The sequence below is a fragment of the Nicotiana tomentosiformis genome, chromosome 6, assembly GCF_000390325.3.
Source record: "Nicotiana tomentosiformis chromosome 6, ASM39032v3, whole genome shotgun sequence".
In the NCBI taxonomy this organism is placed as follows: Eukaryota; Viridiplantae; Streptophyta; class Magnoliopsida; order Solanales; family Solanaceae; genus Nicotiana; species Nicotiana tomentosiformis.
The window spans coordinates 125,705,343-125,725,598 of NC_090817.1; the positions used below are offsets into that span (position 1 = coordinate 125,705,343).

General features: G+C 37.2%; 3 protein-coding genes across 4 annotated transcripts; all 3 read right to left on the reverse strand.

The window, feature by feature from the left end:
* Positions 1-78: 78 nt before the first annotated feature.
* On the reverse strand, positions 79-988 carry LOC104108870 (uncharacterized). Its single transcript, XM_009618010.4, has 2 exons — positions 614-988; positions 79-455 (listed from the first exon to the last, which is right to left on the reverse strand). The coding sequence occupies exons 1-2, from the start codon at positions 928-930 to the stop codon at positions 233-235; spliced, it is 540 nt and encodes a 179-aa protein (XP_009616305.1). The 5' UTR covers positions 931-988; the 3' UTR covers positions 79-232.
* Positions 989-3,114: 2,126 nt separating this feature from the next.
* LOC104108869 (F-box/kelch-repeat protein At1g51550) lies at positions 3,115-6,500 on the reverse strand. The gene is made up of 2 exons (XM_009618009.3): positions 5,919-6,500; positions 3,115-4,430 (listed from the first exon to the last, which is right to left on the reverse strand). The coding sequence occupies exons 1-2, from the start codon at positions 6,355-6,357 to the stop codon at positions 3,460-3,462; spliced, it is 1,410 nt and encodes a 469-aa protein (XP_009616304.1). The 5' UTR covers positions 6,358-6,500; the 3' UTR covers positions 3,115-3,459.
* Positions 6,501-7,619: 1,119 nt separating this feature from the next.
* On the reverse strand, positions 7,620-15,675 carry LOC104108868 (uncharacterized). Of its 2 annotated transcripts, none has more exons than XM_009618006.4 (9): positions 15,211-15,675; positions 12,434-12,697; positions 12,231-12,333; positions 11,256-11,335; positions 11,098-11,175; positions 9,516-9,607; positions 8,623-8,734; positions 8,331-8,456; positions 7,620-8,248 (listed from the first exon to the last, which is right to left on the reverse strand). In XM_009618006.4, the coding sequence occupies exons 1-9, from the start codon at positions 15,514-15,516 to the stop codon at positions 8,132-8,134; spliced, it is 1,278 nt and encodes a 425-aa protein (XP_009616301.1). In that variant the 5' UTR covers positions 15,517-15,675; the 3' UTR covers positions 7,620-8,131. The 2 variants fall into 2 exon arrangements, with proteins under 2 accessions (XP_009616301.1, XP_009616303.1); XM_009618008.4 differs by having other exon boundaries at positions 12,434-12,631; positions 15,211-15,670.
* Between the last annotated feature and the right edge of the window lie 4,581 nt (positions 15,676-20,256).

Below are 20,256 nucleotides of genomic sequence, written 5' to 3' on the forward strand. Positions count from 1 at the left end.
TGCTGCTCGGCTAAAGACGGGGAAGAGGCTTTAACCCAAGCCTAGGCCTCGTAGCAATTGCCTTAGCGACTTCTATGATTAATGGAAGAGGGTACATGATAGATAACTATAACGAAACAATGAAAGGTACACCAACTATTTACAACACATTACTCAAGTGAAAGTAGACGTACATAAATTTTGAAACTAAGCTTAGCTTACAAGGCCTACCCATTGTCAAGTATTTGTTTCATCAGAGTTCCTCCGCATGATGTCCAGAGTCTTTATCTCCAAAGGAGAATGTTCTTTTTACCTTATTCTTTGTTTTCTGCACTGCGTCCCCAGCTAATTTTGCGGCTGATTTGGCGGAATCTTCCATTGCCTCTTTACTCTTGTCAAGGCTCTTTATCATTGCTTCTTTCACCTTTTCACCTGCTCCTTCCTCCTTGCCTTGTGCTTCTTGACTATCTCGGAAACTGCGTATTTTCCTCACAAGTCAGTCGCAAACAAGTTCTAACTTTGGAAAAAAGAAACAATAGACGAGTGTTGTAGACTTGAAATAAATAGATAAATACATGTCTTTGATAAATTGATTGAGATGTGCATGAGTGGATATAGGGTTGCGATAACTTACTCAAGAGTTGGAGGGGAGAAGTAGGCCTTGCATTGTTTGATGAGTGAATTGAATTTGCTCCAATAACTGGTTGAAGTTTGAGGAAGAGTAGTGGGGAAAGAAAACATTCTCTTGACCGTCTCTATAATGGGAGTTTTCTGAGCCTTGGCCTCCATGTGAAGTTGTTCTTGAAGCTGTTGTGCTTCTTCTTCTTGTCCTCCTCCGACGGTACTGCCAACAGTTGCTGCTGCAGTTGTGCAGCGGAAGGATATGATTAACAACAATAAGAGAAGGAACAAGGAGGAGTAGGTCCTAAAATGAAGATAGCTGCTCTCCATGTTGTTGCCAAATGAGGTTTGAGGCTTTTGGATAAATCACAGAAATTAATAGTAATTTGAATCAATAGTTGTGCTCTAATTATACAACCGTTGAAGTCTCTCCCAAATTGCTATTTTATTGTTGGTCGACACGTTTCATGAATGCTGATTTGGTAGTGCTAATTATACATCATACGTGGATGCTAGGTGTTGCTACCACTTGGCATAGACGTGGACTATCACGTGGCACTTGAGAAAATACATGGACAAATTATTAGAATGCGTGTTTGAATTTCCTGATTAGAAAGCTAACGGGGCAAGTGCAATATAGCTATTCTGATGATGTTATTTAGAGATTAGTTAGTATTTATTTTGTCCTAAAATTTTAAATTAAAAATTCTTAACTTACAATTCAAGGTATTTTTATCTTAAAAAATTAAACTGAAAAACTAAAATTCAAGATTAATTGGCTAATTATAAAATAGCAATCTTATAAAGTGGCAACCTGGTATCATTCTATAAGCTTAGGGTCGTGACGATATGGTTGCAACTAGGGGTGTACGAAGAAAATCAATAAATCGCACCAAACCGATAATCCGAGTCAAACCGGAAAAATAACCCTATTGTGGTTTGGCATTGAAAAACAAATCCGACTATAATTGGGTTGGTTTGGTTTTAACTAAAAAAAGTCAAACTAAAATCAAATCAACCCGATAATATATTTATATAATTTTTAAAAATATTTTATACATAATATTTATTGTAATGTAATTTATAAATTTCTTAAACATTTTTTCACGGTTTTATCTTTTAACGTATTATTTCAAGTTTGGACTTAACATTCTTGAATGGTAAATAAATTTTATAACTCATAAATGTAGTAACTCAAACAAAGTTCAAATCAATACTAATGCTAACAAAAGAAATTCAATTCAACATTAGGAATAATGATAGTGTTGGATATCTAATTTTTAGTTTTACATTGGTTTATATTGAAAATACACAACTTAGTTTATCTTTTTCTTCGGTGCTTAGTTATGTAATTAATAGTACTTATTAGCAATACTTATTTTAGTATAACCTATATAATATTTTTAGATAATGTTAATTTTTATTATGGATTATTAATTAGCATTATTTACTTTATGTAATTTTATTATTTTTGGTATTGAATATTTTAGTATAATGATATGACTTATCTCATATTATTGTGCTACTTTCTTGAAAAATACATTATATAGTTGTACCTTACTAGGACTAAAGAAATATTTGGAGTACAAGTTATATATTTTGTGTTATGAAAACTTTAACGGGAAAAAACCCGAAAATCCGGAAACCCCCCCCCAAAACCCCCCAAAAAAATCGAGAAAAATCGAGATTGAAAAACGCAATTTTGTTGATTTGGTTTATAGATTAAAAATTCTGATACCATTGATTTGGTTTGGTAATAAAAAAATCTGAACCAACCCGGCCTATATACACATCTAGTTGCAACTCTACTCTTCATCTTCATGGAGACTAACAAAATGAATCCCAAAAAATATGAAAATACGAGACTTCGTTTTGGCATATACCAATCTACACAATACACATCATTGAAAACTTTTTCATGTTTCGTTTTATTTGTTTGCTCAAGTATAAATAAGATCCAATTATACAAGGATGGCTTCATGAGTCATTATTATGCTAAAAGATACATGTGGAATTTGCTATATCGTCGTCTACTATACTCAATAATGTTGAATTGAGCAACCATGATTTGATTACTTTTTCTCCAATTTTCTTCCCCTTGTAGCTATATGTTTCGCATTAGAATAACTAAAGAGTGAAAATTAAAGGTAACAGGATGTCAACCATTAAAGGAAAGGCTCGGCAGTTGTAGGAAAAGGCTTTCGGAGATCGAGATATTTTATTTTTTTCACCAAAACGAAGATGGCCAAGCTCCCTGTCCTCCTTTTCACCGAAAATGGATAGATGAATTAATATATTTATTGAATCTGTCGGGACTGAGGGCTTGAACCCGCAGCTTCCACCTTGACAGGGCGGTGCTCTAATCAATTGAACTATAATCCCAGGAAAACTAGGCGTACATCCTAAAATCAGAACCATTTAGTTTCATTTTGTTATAGCAGAGACATGCCACGAATGATATACTTTATTATTATTATTATCTAATTATTATTAAGCAATAGTAGTACTAGCAAGTAAAGATCAAGCCTACATATGTACATACATCAGAATTTAGAATAATCAATCATATGTCAAGCTAAGTCAAGTCTGTTTACAGGACCCAATTTCACCTATTCTGCCCTCTCAAAACTAGAAACGTACAGGCGTTGTGCATCAGTTGGTTGACTCTATTTTCCTCTAGAAGACCAGAAATATACATTGTCAATTCTTCAGATCCAATACTAAGGCCAAACTACCAGCTTCTATGTCTTTTACTATGCAAAGCACTACATCTCTAGCTGATACAAGTGGGACTGATATTTACATTACATGCATTTGTCATGTAAAGCAGCAGCATTTCGGAATCTCCTGCCCATTCTCCTAACACTGAATCACAAGCTCCACAAGAAACAAATCTCCATCAAATCTCAATCCAGAGGATTCGGCAGGCTGCAGCAAACCATCCACCATACCACCAAAAATATAGAAGTTACGACCTGAAGAATCTACACAAGCTCGGTGAAATGATCTGCCTCCAGGGTTATCACCTTTGGACTTGAGCCGTCTCCACAGTTTAGTCTTTGATCGCTCCAGATTTGAAGGAGTCCCAGACTGCATAATGGATGTCACTAAGCCGATATCCAACACCCAAAAATCATCTTTTCTGTGTCTGTAGGAATCTTCTCCTCCGTGGATTAATAGTCGGCCACCTATGATGAGATTGGCTGAGTGACCAACTCTTGGCAAGGCCAATCCTTGGGGTATATTTTGCAAGTCAAATAGTAACTGTACCCATCTCCAGTGACCTTCAGATGTATTAAAGAGCCATACATCATTAAGCACCTCATACCCCAAACCCCTCCCACCGAACAAAATTGTTTGGTTTCCTCCAACATGGGTCAATGTATGCCCAGAGCGAGATGGAGGAGACGGATGAGTCACAATTTCTTGCCAAACTCCAAGATGAAGATTCTCAGCCAGTTCTAAGACCCATGTATCTCCCAGTCGCAAGCCATTCAAACCAATTCCACCTTGAATCAGCATCCTCCTTTTATCAATGCTACATGCAGCATGAGCGCCTCTTGGTGGAGGCGCAATGGAACCGACATCAAGTAGCCTCCAGGACAATGTGATACCAAATGTATCATGTACCGCTACTTGACCAACCCACGTATCATTTTGGCGGGCGCCATGATCATTTATTCCTCCAAAAAGGACTAGACAATCACCAATCACAACACATGAATGACCAAAGCGGCCACTTGGGATCCCTGATTCAATCTTGTTCCACTTCAATATTCTCTTGAAGTCATTGCCAACATATGCTACCCATGTATCATCCAGATGCTTTCCTAAAGTATAGGACAAATAACACCACTTTAGGAAGAAATATTACTGATATGAAGCCACGATTATCTACAGACAAACATCAGATAGCCAATTACTGCATATGAACCCACAATAATCTACAAAACTAATTTTATAATATGTATGCTATTCATTTTATAATATGTATGCTATTCGCACCCAAGGGTGTGGCCTAGTGGTCAATGAAGTGGGTGAGAACCATGAGGTCTCAGGTTCAAATCCATACTAGGTGATTTCTTCCCATCTATCCAAGCCTTGGTGGATAGAGTTACCTGGTACCTGTTACTGGTGGGAGGTGACAGGTATCCCGTGGAATTAGTCGAGGTGCGCGCAAGCTGGTCCGGACACCACGGTTATCAAAAAAAATAAAATATGTATGCTATTCAGTGTTTAGATGTTTGCTGTCATCTGAATTTAAGTTTTCGCACTAAGCGAAGTCGTGAAAGACGTCTTACTGTGATCCATGTCTAATGTTAGTTCATTTCTCCCCTTAAGCTAACTCTTTCACGATCTTTTCAAAATTTCTCTCAGTAAGTTGAAGTTCATCTCAGCTAGCTTTTAATTAGAAAAATACAGCGTAATTTATACATCTATCCCAAGAACATATAAAAGTTTTAGAACTTCTCACAAGCTTGCATGTGGTGCTTCAGCCTTCATCTGTAAAGTAAAGCCAAGACACTGATCACATGAATTTCATTCAACCTGGTCCATTAAATAGCCAGAACAATAGTATCCTTCCCAGCGTATCTGAAAACCTAAGTAAATATAAAGACCTCAGCAGTACCCTGATTTGTTTTCTTCAAATGGAGCAGCCTATGAAGAACTGAAATGAGAGAAAAAATCTAAGCTTGAACTAATCAAGAGAAAAATACCTTTTGAGCTAGTAAAAGAAAACAACTAATCAAGAGATAGGGAAGGTGCTAGAGTATCATGTACGGGTTTGGAAGACCTCAGTAGCTTTTGCTTAGACCAGTATTTGTATTATGAAATTCATTAAATATGTATAATTTAATTGCAAACCTAGTAAGTAAGGCGATCTATAGATTCGGTGGCAATTTACAACCCATAAACTTCATATCCTTACTCCGCCTCGATCAAAGAAAATATCCTTACTAGATCACCATAAAATGCTGAGCTAGTAAAAGAATACAAGCACAATGACTTACACAAAGGTGAAGTATATGCTCCATCTGAGCATTAATCAATAAAACCATGAGCACAAGCAAAAATGATAGTAATATGAAACTGAATTAATCGAGTTTATCAAAATCTTATAACACTTCGACTTAATGGTTCAGTTATGTAATATCCCACTTTCATTTCTTTTTCAGTAGAGGAGGAACCAAGATCCTTGGAAATGCAGTACAAAGATTAATGAACAAATCAACCATTTCAGAGTTATGACAAGTTTAGTCAAGAAATCAAAATCCATTAAAATTGAAGACTTAAAGAGATAGAGAATACTGACTAACCTCCCTCACAACCCCCACCAAATAGAACTAAACAGCCAGAGACAAAATTGAGAGAATGAGAAGCTCTAGGCCGAGGAAGCAGCAGCTCTTCATCTCCTCCTTTTGGATGTGTTGTCAAGAGTCTGTTACAGTAGACAGAATCCAATTGGTAGATTTGCTGGTACAGCTTCTTCCAAGGAAATTGCTGTTGTTTATTACTGTCAGTAGCAAAGGATCTGAGCGCATCAATGGAAGATTGACCCCAATCTCTACGGCAAAGAGATTCCCAAAAAGGGTCAGAGTAAGTGAGAGACCTGAACTTCTTACAAGTCATAGCAAAGCAAAAGATTGAGTCTAAGGGTAAGAGTAGTAATATGGAGAAGAGATGGTCTTGGGCTATTCTTGTAATTGGAGATGATCCATTGATAGAAGGAGTGCTGCAGCTGCTGGTTGTAGCCATGGGAGATGAGACTGAAGAGCACACGCTGCTGCTGATTTTTTGGGATATTTTGGCTCTTGAGCTTTTACCTTCTTGGGTTGTAGGCGGAGAGCTCTGTTTTTTGCTCTGGCTTTGGTCTTGTTTTTTTACTATAATTCAACTTTCATTTTTACTATACCAGAGGCAGAGCATAGCAATTACTTTTCTTGGTTTATATGCCATTATTAATGGTTGTTATATACTGTTTTATCTACCGTATATTATTGAATCAATGAAAAAAAAAGAGCAAAGGCCGCCAGAATTATCAGATGCTCGGGAAAGAATTAAAGTAAATTTATTATGATGTATATAATATTTGGATATATTATATTATTTACCATCATTTTAAGATGTCATATACTAATAATATCAATAATAAACTTGTAATATTATAAAGAAAATGTAAGGTACAAGGTAATATTATTATATTAAAAGATAAAATAAAATTATTTAATAATAAAAAAGAATAAAATGAGAGAAAAAAATAAGGAGATGACACGACCATACTAAATCGATCGGTGATACTTTTCTTCCTTACGTAATGACGAATTTAAATAATATAATATAATAAAATTTAAATAATAATTAAAATAAATATTATATTTAAAATAATAATACGATACAGTAATCCAAACAAGCTGTAACTTTCATATTTTTTTTAACTATATCAGAGACAGACCATTGGCAGTAACCTTTTTTGGGTTTGTTTGTTTGTTGGTTTTAGTGGACACTGGGACAAGAAGTGTCAGTGAGGATATTTGTCATTTTGTGTTTTGCTGGAAAAATCAGGTTTCATCCATATCATCTTGGTACTAGGCAGACCAATAAGGAGGGCCTAGTGTAAAGTTCACAAATCAAATGGCGTTAACAGGCATTCTCTCCCAATTCCACACTCCACAGTCACTTTCGAAATAATATATTCTAATGCAACACTTGGCTTTAGTTTTAACGAGTCAAAGTTGGTAAATTATAGGATTACAAAGCTTTTCCATTCTGGTCGAAAGTTCTAACTTTTAATTGAAATTGAGATAAAGATTTACAGAGAGAGATTCTATCTTTAGGTGATAATTCTCACTAATTAAAGTTGAATATGATGGATTTCGTCATTAATTAGACCCATATTGAGAACCAAAAACATTGCATCCACAGTTCCTTCTCAGTCATTGAATTGCTTTATGAATAATTGCTGGGAGAATCTATCAAACTACTTGTCCTTAGCAGTAAAAATTGAAATTACAAAATAGTAAATAGAAACAATGTCACTTGCATTTCATTTAACAGGCAGCACTAAACAGTACAAACGTACGTCTATGAAGATACCTAATTTAGGCAATAAAAGTGCTTTTAATCCCATGATTTATTCTCTACATGGAAATTAGATGATTGGAAAACATAGGATTCAAGTTGACAGACTTTAGTTTTAAAATCAGCCAACAACCACCCCCACCCCCCCACCCCCTCCAAAAAAAATGCCTTTTTAATTGCAATAAGTTCATACTATCCCAGGAAAATATGATGAGAACATTCTTGAAACACCATCACCAACAATCTTACACTGCAAATTTAAGTTGAGAAAAGTCCACTTTTCTGAAAAACTCACCCCACCAACATCAATAACCTCTATAAGGCTATAAGTTAATACTTCCGCAGAAAAAAGTGATGTAGTGATTCTTGTAACAGCATCACCGACAACATTACACTGACTGTTACAGCTATCATTCTGACCCCTCGAGTGAAAAAGATGCATATGCAATGTTCACTTCTGCAAATTGTAAACTTGGCCTCCATTTATCAGTTTCCAGAGAGCTGCTTTGGCTTCTTCTAGTGTTTGAACTGAATGACCTACTTCAAACGATATTCTCTGTACATTGAACTGTGGGAGATAAAGTGAAAGGAAAAGTTTAAAGGGTATGTGATGAGAACAAATGAATAAAGAAGCAGCACACAGATAGTACCTGTGCACCTTGGCGGACACGGACATCTGTACCCTTACTATCTATTGATATCAAAGCAGCATCATCCACCTCAGCTTCTTGCGATAAAAGATCTTTTAGAGGCTTTGAAAAGATTGCATTGAGCTCCTACAAGAATCACCAGCACATTCGCAAACTTAGTCAAAGAAAGGAAAGGAGGCAAATGAAGCCATGTTACCTACTAGAATGGAAATACAGTCTACATATCGCACTTCTAAGTTCTAATAGTACTTCTAAAAAATATAGCAGCATCAACAGGCTGCCAAAAACATACCTTAAGATTTTGTTCACCACCATCAACAGCAATTTTATCAGGCTGAAGCGTCTCATACTCCTTGACATCCACCCACGCAACAGTTCCAAAGCCTCCAATAAAATATATATCGCTGTAATAATTGATAAAGCAGGTAAGTTCTTTGGGCTACAGATTGCTAATCATTCTCTTAGCAACAATCTGCAGCGAGAGCTTGCCTTTTGTTTCCATCTTTTCAGATAAACTAATCAAAGAAAGTGCAGATGGTAGAGGAATCTTTTCAAATTCAAACTTAGACATGGTAGATAACTCTTCATGTTATTGTATTCAATTAGCATCCACTTATCGCTCATCATAGCTGGGAAACACTAGTGGTAGGCCAGAATAGAAGCTGGAAGTAGATAACCTCCAGTAATCATAAAATAAGTACTAAAAGTGCAGCAGAGCACAAAATTTTGAAGTGAGATGCAAGAGACTCCAGGCAGAAATTCTAAATTTACTACAGTAGAAAGAAATTGGCAGTGAGAGAAGTCATACTGAACTGCTAGAGACAGTCAACATTGAAACCGAGTTAAGCTAACCAAAATGAACAGTAAACTCCACTAATAAAGAGATTAATAATTAGGTTACAAACAGGTTGCATAAGAATAAAATGCTTACAATGAAATCAACTAGTAATTGGAATATAAGGTGCACCCATTATTAGTCAAAAGGCATTTGTCAGATGCCAGAACGCACACTAGGCAACTTAAGTGAAAAGATGATTCAAGTAAGAAATTCTGAATAGGCTCATGGTGTAAAAGAGCTAAAAAGAACTAAGCAGAGTGAATGCGCACATCAATTTGTATACTGCTTCTCCTTTTATCATTTGAAATAAGAACTCAACTAAATCTCTTAGGAAAAAAGGAGCTAACCTTATATTTTGCATCCTAAAGTAAAAAAAATTTCCCCATTGTTGAGAAGGACCTTGCTGATGTTTTGCTATATACTGCTTGTGCGCCCATTCCTGTTGAAACAACCGACCCAGTTGTTAAGATAATTGCAACATTCATAACATTTACAGAGAATTTGACAAACTTGGCTCAACCAACAGAATATAAGCGCAATTACAGCTTTAGCATTCACATCAAAATTGCAGAATTCTACAAGTAGCATTTGAAAGAAGATAGCAGGATAAAATATGAGATGGCAGCAAGTCATTTTATTTTATCAAGTGAAGTGTAGTTTATTAATAATGGAATGGAAAACTCCCTACACAAGTACACCAAAAAGTAGAAAATCTACATAAAGATATGACTCCAAAGAGGACAGCAAGTCGTCATAGACGTTCAAGGGAAATCGACCTAAGCAGAAGAAACTATATACAGTATGCAGAAAATGAATCCTTTCCTTCTTCGTCCATTCCAAAATAATGTCCACTTTCCTGGAATGGACTGATTTTAAAAATATTTTATAACCAAAAGTAACATGGGTTATCTTTGCAAGCTTCATCATTACAATTCACTATGCTATATCTATTCAAATAAAATCACAAGGGAATCTATGGGCCTTGCATGTGGAGTATTATATCTTTATACAATACTAATATTCAACTGTTCTCTTACTATCCATAATAAGTCAAACACAACTATTCAACTTGGGAAGATTATTGAGGAGAACAAACGGTCATTTGATTAATCATAAAAATAAAAAAATGTCAATCCTTCTCCTTGAACAAACTGTCCTTGACCTCTTCATAAAAAACTGTCCTTGACCAAGCTAAATGATGAAATAATGAAATGGGACTAAATCTCTAATGGAAGAAACTGATAAATCAGGCTGAGGATTCCATCTGCAAAGATGCCACTTAGATGCACCCTTGGAGGTCCGGCTCATACCACTTCTTCAAAGTGTATCAAGTAAATCAAACCTTTGTCTTAACAGTAGAGAGTTAAACAGGAGAGAAAGGAGAGAAATAACCAGGCCACTAGGGTCTGATGTGAGAATTGATTCTGATTCATATGTCAACTGACCAAAAATACTAGGGTTGACGAGGACGGTTTACATTGGTAGAAAGCTAGAGGCATATGCGATCATAATGAGATCATGTAAGAAGCATTTCCCCTGAAGTCTTCTTTTTTTTTTAGTTGTCATTCATTTGATTAGGTATTATAGAGGCTGTAAGTAAAACGTAAAGAGACAGTTAGGAAAGACCACACATATCTAGTGTACAACAACAACAACATACCCAGTATTAACCCACACCATGGGGTCTGAGGAGGGTAGTGTGTGCGCAAACCTTACCCCTACCTTGTGAGGATAGAGAGGCTGTTTCCAATAGACCCTCGGTTCAGGAACACATATCTAGTGTACATGAGCATTTAAGCAAGTGAAATCTCATCATTTTAGGAAACAAAAAGGATATCTAAGAATTTTCTTAGCATTTAATGTCAGTGTATTTGATGTTAATAGGAATCTGAAAATAATCACCACATTGCAAGAAGGTAAGTTAGTTACCTGTTGATCTTCAGGTAGTGGATAAACGTCACCAAAAATCGTTACCCTTGCATTAGATAAACCACTCCATCCTGGGATCTAAAAAGCCAAAAGTTCAAGAAACTCAGAGACATAGTATAAGCCAGATGTACTTGATGTTTCTGAAATAGATCACAAACCTGTACAACTAGTGTGCATCTTGGGTCAGCCAGCAAATTACGGGTGTGTATAGCTAATGGCGAAAATGAAAATATTGGATCTGCCGAAACAATGAAAAATAACTATTTGAGCACTGTCTGTAATATAAACTGGAAAAGGCAGCATATATATAATTGTGCAGATAACAAAGTTTTGCTTCTAACATCAAATCCAGAACAACATTTTTACAAGGATTTTCAATTAATTAAATATATGTACTCCATGTTCAATTTTTCACAACGTCAAGGTACACTAATGCTGGAAACTAAATTTAGTTTAAGAATATTTTCCAACAATTTACCTAACAATTTCCAGGTGCAGTCTAGACAAGTTGCTTAGTTTCCCCATTTTGGTACACAAACCATCCAACAAGGAAACTCAATGCATGAGTTGATTCCAGATCCTTAACCACAATCGTTCCATTGAAATGCTCAAAGTAGTCAATAAATAAGAACTTTAACCAAGACCAAAGTGGTCGTTTTTATTAGGAAGCCTTTCTCAATGAAACTACTAAAAAAAAGAGCTTACCTTTAGCCATGTGGGGCAGCTATGCCTATTGCACATGGGGTCAAAGTACAACAACAATCAACAAACCCAGTGGAATCCCACAAGTGGGGTCTGGGGAAGGTAGTGTGTGCGCAAACCTTTCCCCTACTTTGTGTAGGTAGATAGGCTATTTCTAAAAGACCCCCGGCTCAAGCCAATTTGGGTGTCGATCTTGGGTGAGTTGTGAGCAGGCGCGGGAAAGAAAAAGCTTATGCTCCATGCTAAACCAGCGCAGCCAACCAGCTTACTTATTGGGGTCAAAAAGACCTATACTTGATGGTAATGAATATTACCCGAAATGTAGTTTTGAATTTGACCTCCTATTCTAGCCTACACTTTGATTGTATTAAAACCCAAAAGATGGACATAAAAATAAAGAATTGTTCAAACACTAGAATGTAGCAACTTACGTCCCATGGAATCTGGCGCAAAATCTACAAGTGAACCAAACGGGTAGCCTTCTCGCCGATGATGCATCCGGGACATCACAGTGCATAAATGAGCAAACCTAGCCTAGAACAATGGTATATAATGATGAAAAAACACACAAAAAGATTTTACATTTACAAATCTCTGAAAAACTACAAAATTTCCGCTAACACAAGGAATCTACCTGTTCCATTAGATTGCGGACAGCTAAGGCAGGTTTAGGTAGGCCATGAGCTGAGGTTGCACTTTGTACGCCTCCAGAAATGGGAGTTCTGAAAAGCCCGGCCCTTGTACCCCCACCAGTTGATTGCTCAAGGGGTGTAACCACTTTTGGAGCTTGATCCAAACCATTTTTATTTGTTTCTCTTTGATCTGAATTATCCTTCAGAATATGAGAGAGTCCATCACAACAAAGCTGAACTAGCCATTTAGCATAACCAGTAATGGACTATATCAAGGAAAGAGAAGTATGATTCCTCATGCCAAAGGAAAAAAATAAAAAAATAAAGTAAAAAGAGATTCTTCAGAATGTTGAACATTGTTTGGATGGGTGACAAAATATTCAGGTCCGCACTTCTGATCTAAAAACTGCCTCAGTCTGGAGGGAGCTTTTCGGAAACAGCCTCTCTACCTTCATAAGGTAGGGATAAGGTCTGCGTACACACTACCCTCCCCCAGTGTTTTGGATAGCGTGCGGCGACAAATAGCGACGAGGGCCTGCTTCACTGAGGCGAGAGGCGAACAGCGAAGCGCTCGCCTTTTTTATGTGAAGCGACAATTTATACAAAAAATATAATATATATATATATATAACTAAAAACTCAATAGCAATAATATATTAATAAATATATCAATTCAAAACTTAAAAATTTAATAGATAGTCATAGTAGATTCATAAACTAAAACAAGCAACATCTATATGCAATTAATTATGCTCTATAAGACTAACTGAAAAAAAGAGTAAATTTTAGGTTTGATTTGAACTATGAAGAAGCTCTGTGTCTGACTGCCTCTGCCCGTATCCATGATTAAAAAACAGAGCAAAACAAAAAAAGAAGAGAAGAAGAAAAAGGAAGGGAAGAAAGAAAGATATAAAGCTAGCTCAAACCTCAAAGAACTCTCTGCTACTTGCTCGAACAACAGCCAAAAAAAAAAACGAAGAAAAAGGAAGAAAGAAAGAAGAAAGAAGAAAGAAAACTGAAGAAAGAAGAAAGAAAAAAGGAAAAAGAAGAAAGATATTTTTTTTGACAGCAATGGTCTAAGAAAAAAAATGGATAGCAGAAACTAGAAGAAGAAAGGAGAAGAAGAAACAAGAAATGGACAACATACCTGGGTTATGATGTCGCTGATGAACTAAAAAGAAGATGAAATCCCAAGCCCTAATATTTAGTTTATTGATCGAAAAAACAAATGGCACTGATGGTTGTTGAAGGAGAAAGAAGTGAAAAACCCAAGCCCTAATTTGTATTTTAATCGTCGTTTGGTCGCTGCCTTTTTTTTTTTCAAAAAGCGCTGCTACACATCGCCTCGCACATCGCAGCGCCTCTCGCTACATAGGCAAAGGCGCTCGCCTTTCTGAAATCGCCACGCAACAGAGCAAAATGGCGCCGGCAGCTCGCATCGCATCGCCTCACGCTATTAGCGCTGAGGCGAGCGCTATTTACAACACTGCGGCCTCCCCAAACCCCACTTGTGGGATACTGGGATTTCACCGGGTTTGTTGATGTTGTTGTTCTCGTGGGGAGCATGTGGTTTATTGTGTTTATTTGATGCACCAAAAAAGAATCTTCCTGTGACAAAGTGGAAAACTAGATATAGAGGAAGTGGTACAATTTCACGCTCTTTTGGACACATCTATATAATATTTAGAAGAGACGTCTTTCTTGATAAACATGTAGATTATCTTATTAGGAAAGTATTGAATTCCTAGGATTTAAACCGTGTCATTGTATTCGAGAAAATCACCACAATAGAGGACTAAACTTGAGCGATCTCTGTATAACTGAGATGATACAGAGCTTGTACTAAAATTTTAACATTAATCAGTAAATGCTATGAGAAAAATGAGGCATATGCAAGAAAAAGCTTGATATTTATTGACAAGTGGCCTGAATATTATCCAATTCTACCCATGGAGAGGAATTACATGATAATGCTTCTTGCAAATCAAGATGCAAAAAATTTCACCAAATGGTAGGGGAGAAGTTTTACAAAATTTACCAAGCACAAAATATGTGGAGCCATTACCTGAACTAAGACACTAACATAACCTAGGAATAGGATCTGCACGCAAGTGAAACCTGATTTTCCTGAACTAATAGGGATTGAGTTAAGTCCAAGGTCCATTTTCTTTATCATGGTATCAAAGTAAGGCCCACCCAATTCTTGTCTCATACAATGTTGGGTCCCCCGTCTTATATCTGCCCAGTCCTAGGCGTGCACATCGGTTATGGGTGGGATTTTTGGTCTCTTCATATGGTTGGGCAATCCGCACCTAATGAGCTAGCTTTTAGGGTTGAGTTAGGCGCAATATACATACATGTCTTTCTCATGGTATCAGAGTTCAGGCACATCCCAATTTATTTATCTATGTTGGGTAACCATCATATATTGCCCACGCTTCATATGTCCAGTCTTGGGCATATCGGGGTATTGATTTCTCACATCGGATGGGAAATGGGTACTTGGACTCCTTATATGATTTTCATGAGCTAGTTTTCCTGTTTTTGGGATGAGTAAGGTCCAAGGTGCATTTTCTTTTATCATACTTCCACCGTGATCCAAAAACACAATTATGAAATATCTAATACTAGCTATAAAGGGCGAATAATATTAGAAACTGACAAGATAATTAATAAATTCTTATATATTGGTCCGGGACCTTAAAGTGTTAAGGAGAATCACAAAGAAAAAGTTTAAATTTTTACGACAAGCAATGAAGAGCCGAGAGAGAGATCTTACCTGTGACAATGAAAAAATCGGTACAGGAACTAAAAATCCATTATCATTCTTCAAATCATGACTATCCTCTTCTTCGCAGCCGCTTTCACCAGACAGTTCGGCGCGGGTGAGCACTCGTCGGGGAGAGCCGCAGCCGAAGGAGCTCGTAGAAGGCAGGCTAAAACTAACTTTGAGATAACCAGTACTGGTCCTATTAAACGGTTTGATGGATTGAAATGCTGACGGCGTCTCTGAAAACCTAGAGACAAGATTGGAGCTTGAGAGGGCTGCTTCCATGGAGGAAGAAAGAGCGTGTGACGACGCCATGTTTAGGAATTATGGGAAGGGGCGGGGCAATGTGAGCTGAAGTTCAACGTCCCAAAGAGAGTAAAAAAGGTGGCTTTAGCAAAAAGGAGGGCGTGTGCGGAAAGCTAAAGCAGAAAAGCACATCATGGCAAGCCATGGACCATGGTATGTACTTTGCAGCGGCGGAGTTTGATCGGGCCCGGCTAAGAGTGAAAGTTGGGTGTTGATCCGCCTATGCACAAGGGCCCATGGTTATACGGCCCAAATTGGTAAAGCATCTCTACTTCTTTGGTATTTTTACCTAACTATACTATAATAGAAACTTATTTACCACCTTTATTTAATTTCCTTATTAATTACTTTATATATCTATATTTACAAGTAATATATAAAATTATAAAAAAGGAAAAAAATTCAAGATCCCTTAATTTAAGCATGTCAGTTACACGACACCCGCCCCTCATTTCCAATAATCTCCCCTACATTTAAGATTCTGTTTCTTTTCAAAAGGATGTCAAAAATATTTTCTCTTTTTTTTTTAATAATCATCCAAAATCTCTCTTTCAATTTTATATCCCCCCCTCCCCCCTCCCCACACACACATACAAAATTTTCGATTCTTTTCTTTTTCCAAAGGTTTTCAAACTCAATTTCTCTCTCTTACTAATCACCCAAAATCTCTATTTCTTATTGATACAATTCAAACAAAAAAATCATAATATTGCTAAAGAATCAATACATAGGTAAGTTTTAAATCTTATTTTTTTTCTTTGTAAAATCTTTATTATATGTGACTTATATATGATACATCAATACCCAAAACAATACTTGATATGATACTAATACAATTATAATACGATTATATTAGATTTTTAGTGTAGAGTTGTGATTGAAACTTGAAAAAGATGAAGATCATAATTGTATCACAAATTTTCATAAATCTATCGCGATTGTATTATAATTGTACATGTATCATAATTATTGAAGGAATTGTATTACAAATGTATGATAATTGTATACTCATTGTATATTTTTACGAGCAGTTGTGAGCTCGTGACGAATTTCACAATTTATATCACAAATATATGATAATTGTACATTAATTTATTTGTGTTGTATCATGTATTAGTTTGTGTATTAATGTACCATATATAAGTTAAATATAATTGTGATCCAAGTATGATACAATTATGTTTTAAGCGTTGATATATCTGGTACAATTCAAATATAATTATGATATAGTTATCATACAATTAAAATACAATTCCTGAATATTTCTTCATTTTCAGTGTTGTCCAGTCTCCCAGCAAAGAGCGATACAATTGGCGATTTTTTAATAATATAAAGTTGTCGGCAATGGTGGGAAGAGAGAAGATGGAGATTATGGGTGTAGATTAAGGGTGATGTAAAAACAAAAGGAAGGAGAGAGAAGAGGAGAGGGAAAAAAAAAGAGGAAATGATGTAATTGAATCCCTTAATTGAAGGCACAAATAATGGGATGAGAGCCTTTTAAGGAGCAATATATACAATTTGTAAGAAAAACCTAGATACTTATTAAAAACTACAAAACATAGAAAACATAAGTAAATAAGTTTCTAATATAGTAAACAGTCCCTACTTCTTTTGGTTGAAGAATTAACCAAATAACTGTCTACCTAATATATTAAATTAAAATATATATGTGTGTGCGCGCGCGCGCGCGCATGCATGCATGCATGTATAATCTATGTATATCGCCTAAAATAAATAAATAATAAATTTGGTCGGCTATTTGTGTAACAATTCATTTTCTTTTCAGTACTTTTTCTCCCCCCACCCCCCACCCCACCCCCCACTTGGTGTCTTATTTTTTCCTTTTGAAAGAGGGATTTGAGGTGGATATGGACTTGATGAGTACTTGTATAGGTCAAAATATACCGCGGAACATTTAGGGCGAGGAAGCGTTGAGGAAAAATCAGTCAAGGTCGATCAGGAAATGGCGAAGCTCGTGGTCAGGATGCCTATAATGGTCAAGGACGAGGTCCGCGGAAAGAATCGTAACAGCTAATTTTTAGAATAGGATAATAGAGGGGGTATTCTAAAAAATATTCTCTGCACATGTACTATTATGGTTTGTTGGGGATATTTCCCATATAAAGAGCACAAAAGAGAAGGAAAAAAGGTATGTAATATTCATGTGATAAGAGCATATTTCTGAAAAAGATTCTCTCTCTCTCTAACAAAGATACAAACATTACATTTTCATCAAGATTCTTATTCGTATTATTCCATACTTTTTCATCACATCCGAAAATAGTTCGAACATTCTAGAATTTATCTGTCACTCGTCATTGTCAGGAGGAACAATCATCTAGTTCATTCTTCATTGGATGAATCACTCCTCCTATTTACTTAAATGTCATTTATTGCTATTTATTGTTAGTTACTCCTTCATTATTGCTTATACTTTTTGGAATAATTAATGCTTGTTATTGTCAATCTCCCATTAGATTTGTCCCACATTATCCACACTTTCAGGATCCGCATTTAGAGATATTATCATTAACTAGGTTTAACCCTTCATTATATAAATACAATAGTTTTAACTGGAAGTTATACTTTTTGGTCAAACAATTTGGCGCCCTTTGTGAGATTTCTTAGTTATAGCTTCCTCTAAATCTATAGCTAACACAGATCGCTAACGTAAAAAAAAACGGAGAAAGCAAGAACAAGATCCCCTTTCTTTGTATGCACAAATCTAATATGGAAGGTAACAGAGAAGAAAGAACGAGAATAGTGAGTGACCTCCCAACCAACCTCATAAATATCATCAATGAGAGCTCTAAAGCAGTGGACGAGGACGCAACGCCTAATGCCTCCCCCAGGAGAGGTGGGTCACCCCCTCCTCACTGTAGCATCAATAAATCTCTTGGTAAGGGAGCCTTCACATCCGTGGCAGAGGAGACACCACCAGCAGTAAAAAAGCTCATTGAGGCTTGGCTAACTGACACGCTAACCAGTGTCCTCCATAAGCTCGTTCGGGGCACGGCTACAAAAAATGCAAGGACTTGCGTTATACCACCAGTAGACGAGTAGCACTATCAAATTCCTTCTCCTCCAACGACATATATTACTCACAATGTCATTAATAGTGAAGGTGACGATGCTCTCGCAGCCATCCTGAAAAGGATGGAGAAAATGGAGAATGAGAATAAAGCACTTTGAGACCAAATGAGAGAACACTAAGAAAGGGACGATAAGATACCGGGCACCCCTAAGCTCTTGCCGAAGAGAGATGTCGGTCGGTCCGTCGAGCATCCGTATAGTGATGATGCCACCCCACATGCCATACCAAAGACCTTTAAAATACCACCCAATCTGAAAATACACGATGGCACAACCGACCCCGAAGACCATGTGACTCACTACGTCACCGTCGTGAAAGGCAATGATCTCGCCAAGGAACAAGTATCCTCCATTTTGTTAAAAACAATCGGCGAGACCCTCACGGAAGGAGTGTTAACATGTTATTCACATCTGCATGTGCGTTCCATTGAAACCTTTGGAGAAATGGCCGACAAGTTCATAACGGCCCATGCTGGGGCCAAGAAGGCTGAGGCGAGAGTAAACGACATATTTGCTATTAAATAGTCTCCGGGAGAAGGATTGAGGGACTTCCTTGCTCGGTTCAACCGAGTAAGAATGAACTTGCCGAATGTATCGGAAGGGATGACGGTCGTAAATTTTCAGAATGGGCTGAGCAGGAATGGTTCAAGGGCAACAATAAAGTTGTTAAGTTGGCTTATGAAGTACCCCCAACTACTTGGGATGAAATACACAACGCGTATTGTGCCGAGGTCCGAGCAGACGAGGACGACCTCAACGGGCCAACTCATTGACTGACCTCGGTACAAGCCGAATCCAGAAAAGATCGATGAAATGATATCAGAAGGGACCTCGCAGCTCCGCGACCAAACATGGAATGCCATCTACCATATGTCAGAACCGCCATTGCGTCATCCTCCTGCCATGAAGAGGGCCCACCCCGATCAAGAACATGGACTCACTAGAATGAGAGAGGTATGACCTCTTTATTATCCGCTCAAAATTTTTGTATGTCACCTACAGAAATAGTCTGCGCCTTGGAGAAACTTGGACCAAAGGTGAAGTGGCCGCAAAAGATGAGGTCGGACCCGAATACCAGAAAGTTGGATGCCCTATACGAGTTCCACTAAGATCGAGGGCACAAAATCGATGATTGTATCGCCTTAAGACAGGATATTGTAAACATGCTATGATAGGGACACCTCAAAGAGTTGTTGAGCGACCGAGGAAGGGTTAACTTTGCTAGAGGTCGTGAACGACATCAAGGACCGCCGAAACCACCCTCGTGGACCTGTACTATCCACATGATCATCGGCAACGGTGATGATGTTTCCATCAACAATGTGAAGTCCACCACAACCCACAAGCTCAAACGATCAATCACCCACAAACAATATGATGAACTCGAAGAAAGTATCATCTTCGATAAGTCATGTACCAACAGTTAGGTTTTCCCTCACTACGATTCCCTTGTTATCACTTTAAAAATTTTAGATACCGATGTGAGAAGCATTACGGTAGATGATGGGAGCGACGAGTGCATTATCCACCCTCGAGTACTTGCACAAATGAAACTCGAGGATAAGATAGTGTCTCGCTGGATCATGCTAATAGGTTTTAACAATGCAGTGGAGTGAACATCTGGCGAGATAACACTCTCTATCCTAGCCGGTGGCG